Genomic DNA, 4,483 nt, shown 5'->3' with positions numbered 1-4,483 from the left:
CGTGTCGATGATATTATATCTGGTTGCGATTATCTTTCTCTTGCTATAAAAATTCAACGCGATCTCATTTCTATACTGGAACACAACGGTTTTGAACTTAGAAAATGGACTTCGAATAGCTCAGATTTTCTTTCTCAGTTATCTCCAAATGAATGCAAAATGGATTCTTCTCTCTCTTTAAATATAAATTCTTCTTCCTCTAAAGCTCAGGACTAAACTGTAATCCCTCTACAGATGAATTTTTTCTTTGATTCACCAGCGTTGTCCTTGACAAACAAATTCAGACCAAATATTTTTTCACAACTCGCAAGCATATTCGATCCTTGTGGCATATTAGTTCCTCTCACTCTTCACCTAAAACTGATTATACAAGATTTGTGGAAGTTAGGTATAAATTGGGATGATCCTGCTCCCAATAACATTGCTACATCTTGGCATCAACTCGTTCAAGAATTACCTTGTACTTTCTCTCTCAAAGTTCCTCGATATTTTCTCACTTTCAAATATTTATCCCTGGAAGTACATGGTTTTTGTGATGCTAGTGAAAAAAGGCTATTGTGCAGTAATTTATTTTAGGATAATTCTCCAGATAACCTGTAAAACAAATTTTGTCTTCTGCGCTAAAGGCAAAGTAGCTCCAACCAAAAAAAAAAAAAAAAAATCTCAATTCCAAGACTGGAACTCTGTGCAGCCTTACTTCTGACCAGGTTAATTGATTTCGTTAGAACCTCTCTTTCTAATAAACTTACTAATGTTAGTACGATTGCATGGTCCGACTCGATGGTTGTTTTGCATTGGCTTAAAAGTGAACCATATAAGTGGAACACCTTTGTAAGCAATCGAGTTCCCCAAATTCAAGAGAAATTACCTCCTTCTTGTTGGCGTCATGTAGTCTCCAAAGACAACCCCGCTGATCCAGGTTCTCGTGGTCTTCAACCTAGCGAGTTACTCGACAATGCCTTATGGTGGGCGGGACATCCATGGCTAAGCCAAATCGGAATCTTATTGGCCTCAATCAATTTTTACTTTCCCTGAAATTGAAGAAGAACAACGAAAAGTTATATTGACATGTACTACACAGCCCTCATTGTTTGATACTCTCTTTAAAAAGTTCTCTTCTTTCTCTAAAATTATAAATATTGTCACGTTTTGCAGACGCTTTATCTATAATACTCGACATTCTAAATCTCGTAAACCCTCTCCTCTCTCGAAATTTGAAATAAATGAAACTCTAGAATGTATTATTAAATGTGTTCAATCACAATATTATGCTAGGGAAATTCTCTTAATAATTGCAAATCTCCTACCTAAATACTTTCCTAAGAAAATTGACTCTTCTCGACACCAATGGAATTCTTAGAGTTGGTGGTCGCTTGTGCAATGCTTCTCTAAATTTCTCTCAAAAACATCCCGCACTCTTACCCAATAATCATAAATTTACTACTCTACTCATAGAATATACTCATAAACTCTATTTGCATCCCGGTCCCCAAACTCTTCACTATATTCTCGCTCAACAATACTGGATTGTTTCTGCTAGAAAAACAATTCGTAGTGTTCTCTTTAAATGTCCCCAATGCTTTCGCGCTAATCCAGTAATGCCTCAGCCTCCTATTATGGGAGATATTCCTGCTGTAAGACTTTCTCAAGTAAAACCTTTCTCTGAAGTTGGATGCGACTATGGTGGTCCATTCTCTTTATTAAGATATCGTGCACGAGGTGCTAAGTCCTGTAAAGCCTATATTTGCTTATTTGTGTGCATGGCCACGAAAGCTTTGCACTTAGAACTAGTTTCCGACCTTTCCTCCGAGACTTTTCTTGGTGCACTGCGTCGATTCATTTCTCGTAGAGGTCGCTGCAATCATATTTATTCAGATTGTGGAACGAACTTTGTCGGAGCTTCTAGAGAACTGATTAATATGCTAAAATCCGCCGCTGAGCAAGAACAAATTTCCTGGCACTTCAATCCTCCAAGCGCGCCTCATTTTGATGGCCTGTGGGAAGCAGGAATAAAGTCTGTAAAAACTCACATTAAAAGGGTTATTGGTGATCAATTGCTCACGTATGAGAAATTTTATACGCTACTGGTTCAAATAGAAGCAGTGCTTAATTCTCGTCCATTGTGTCCACAAAGCTCTGATCCTAATGACTTGTCAGTTCTTACTCCAGGACATTTTTTAACCCTAGAGCCGTTAAACGCCCCTCCGGAAGATGATCTTTCCGGGATAAAATTAAATCATCTCTCTCGCTGGCAGTTGATATCACGGTTGCACCAAAGCTTTTGGAGCCGATGGTCTAAAGAATACCTTCAAACACTTTTACAAAGAGCTAAATGGCATGACTCTACTATTCCAATAGAAATAAACTCGGTTGTTTTAATAAAGGATGATAATCTTATTCCGCTCAAATGGAGCATTGGAAGAGTCTTAGAGATTCACCCGGACCATGATCGTGTTACACGCGTGGTTACTTTTGAAAACAGCAAAAGGCATTCTTAAAAGACCAGTGACAAAGATATGCCCACTGCCTTACTGCAAATCTCAATTAAAATTTACTCTCTAAAAAAAACATAATCGCAAAAAAAAAAAAAACATAATCGCAAAAAGAACATAATCTCATTATAAACATAATTAACATCTCTTTATTTAATTACTTTTCTTACTCTTATAACAAATGTAAACTCTCTTAATATTTAATTAATTACACTCATGCATTAACCCTAATAATGCATTTTTTCTAAATTTCCTCTAAATTTAACTTCATAAATTTCACTCTTACTTTCTTTTAAACATAGTATTTTTTCACTTTTTTTTAAATTTTATTTTACTCTTACTATTCTCAAACGAAAATGGAAAATATTTCATTTTGGTGGGCGGTATGTTGGACTCTATCCCTTCCTCCCATCCTTTACCCGAAAACCTTAGTGGGTACGTAGCCGTAGTCGAGTACGGAGAGAGACAAGATCGGCCGAGTAAACAGTGTACACCTCCAAGCGCGCGCTATCCTCAAGTGTTTTGTTCAAGCAAAAAATCAACAGGTACGAGTCCAGAACGGGAATAAAGGTGAGTGCCCACAGTCCTGATACATTAACTCACCTTAATGAACTGAGCCCCTTAATTCTCGCCCGTAGCACTGTCCTCTTTTCTTTCACGTATTGAAAAAGTCCTCTTTTTTACATACCAAACTCAAAATCTAAAAAATATTTGTCTATCGTCACAATGCTTTAAAAAATTGATAATCTGTGTCTTTCGCAAATCCCCTGGTTTGCCACAAAGAAGAAAATAAACATAAAGACATATTTATATATGTATGTTGAAGGCAGATGCCGAATTCGACCTATGTCCGAAATAAATAGACATATGGCGATTATAATTAAATATACTCACCTATATCCAATAAAGTTACGCGGAAGAGTTTTGATTGTATTGATTTCACTCAGTTATGTGGAGGGTGTTAATCTTTTGTTGTTATATTATACCAAAAATATTAACCCCTCCGCAAAGAAGTTATATAAAGACTATTTATAACCACGAAATTGCACTTACCGAAAGTTTTAGTATGGACAAATCGCTATATGTCTAATATTCCGGACATAGTCGAATTTCGGCATCTACCTTAACATACAAGAAATTATTGTGGAAGCGATAAACATGGTTTAACTATTTTATGTTTACTTTACTGGTTAGCTTATGTTTTGAAAAAAAGTTTTAGTTGCGGTTCTGTTTCATTTTACAAGTTTTGAGTATAAATATTTCCCAAGAAAGTAAGAAAGACCATCCGTTGATAAACTTTTTTAGTCAATTCTCGACATTTGCTTCTTTTGCCTCTCAGTTCTATTTTTTATTTTCAAAGGAACCAACAAACCAATTTATAAATATATATTTGATCTACCTCATTGCTGACCGTATAAGAGAAGACATGTGGTTATTTATGCGTCAAAAATTAAATTGTCCGAATGTCATATAATAATGGCCGCAGCTGTCATGGAACTGAGCTGATAAAAAATTATCAAATCATTTTTTTTCAAATAGAAATCCACTTTTATTTCATTCGTGAAAACTCTCAAGCTGTTACTTTAGTTTTAAAATTTGTTACTTCTTGACTATACATGTTCCTGTACCCAAAATAAATCAAGGCTTTAAGTTATTTCAGTTTAGCGTATATTTTTCGATTAAACTTAGTGTAGCCTATGACAGTATAATATTATCGATCATCATTTCCCAAGATACCTTGCGCTGTTTTTTTCTTCGACCGTACGGAATATTATTAAAATATCAACTATAAGATATCAATAAAATACAAAAAATATATTTATAAATACTCTTTTAAACATTTAATCAGCAGTAGTTATAATATAGGAAATTCAAATACCCATTTTCTGGCAGATGGAAATAAATTGTCTGACTGTTTGACACTTAATGTCAAAGTAGTTTGATAAATCAAGAAAAAATATATTGCTTACAAATCCAAATATAGAATGAAG

General features: G+C 35.0%; 2 protein-coding genes across 2 annotated transcripts in view; one reads left to right on the top strand and one right to left on the bottom strand.

Annotated features, from left to right (window-relative positions):
- Nucleotides 1-888, bottom strand: part of LOC115887830 (inositol-trisphosphate 3-kinase homolog) — a 69,426-nt gene extending 68,538 nt beyond the window's left edge. Inside the window, exon 1 of the mRNA XM_030907343.1 lies at nucleotides 869-888. Coding sequence (XP_030763203.1) covers nucleotides 869-888 — 20 coding nt within the window. The remainder of the gene's footprint in view (nucleotides 1-868) is intronic.
- Nucleotides 889-1,598: 710 nt separating this feature from the next.
- LOC115887829 lies at nucleotides 1,599-2,498 on the top strand. The gene has a single exon (XM_030907342.1). It carries the CDS (start codon nucleotides 1,599-1,601, stop codon nucleotides 2,496-2,498), a length of 900 nt encoding a protein of 299 aa, XP_030763202.1.
- The last annotated feature ends 1,985 nt before the right edge of the window (nucleotides 2,499-4,483 follow it).

Source organism: Sitophilus oryzae, unplaced genomic scaffold, assembly GCF_002938485.1.
Source record: "Sitophilus oryzae breed Bouriz unplaced genomic scaffold, Soryzae_2.0 scaffold_640_pilon_pilon, whole genome shotgun sequence".
Taxonomy (NCBI): Eukaryota; Metazoa; Arthropoda; class Insecta; order Coleoptera; family Curculionidae; genus Sitophilus; species Sitophilus oryzae.
Note: the sequence above shows the minus strand (reverse complement) of the source record. Positions and strands in the feature narration are given on the sequence as shown.

What these genes read in the sequence shown, in the direction of transcription:
- LOC115887829 (XM_030907342.1), top strand. Translation starts at nt 1,599, where the DNA reads ATGCCTCAGCCTCCTATTATGGGAGATATTCCTGCTGTAAGACTTTCT.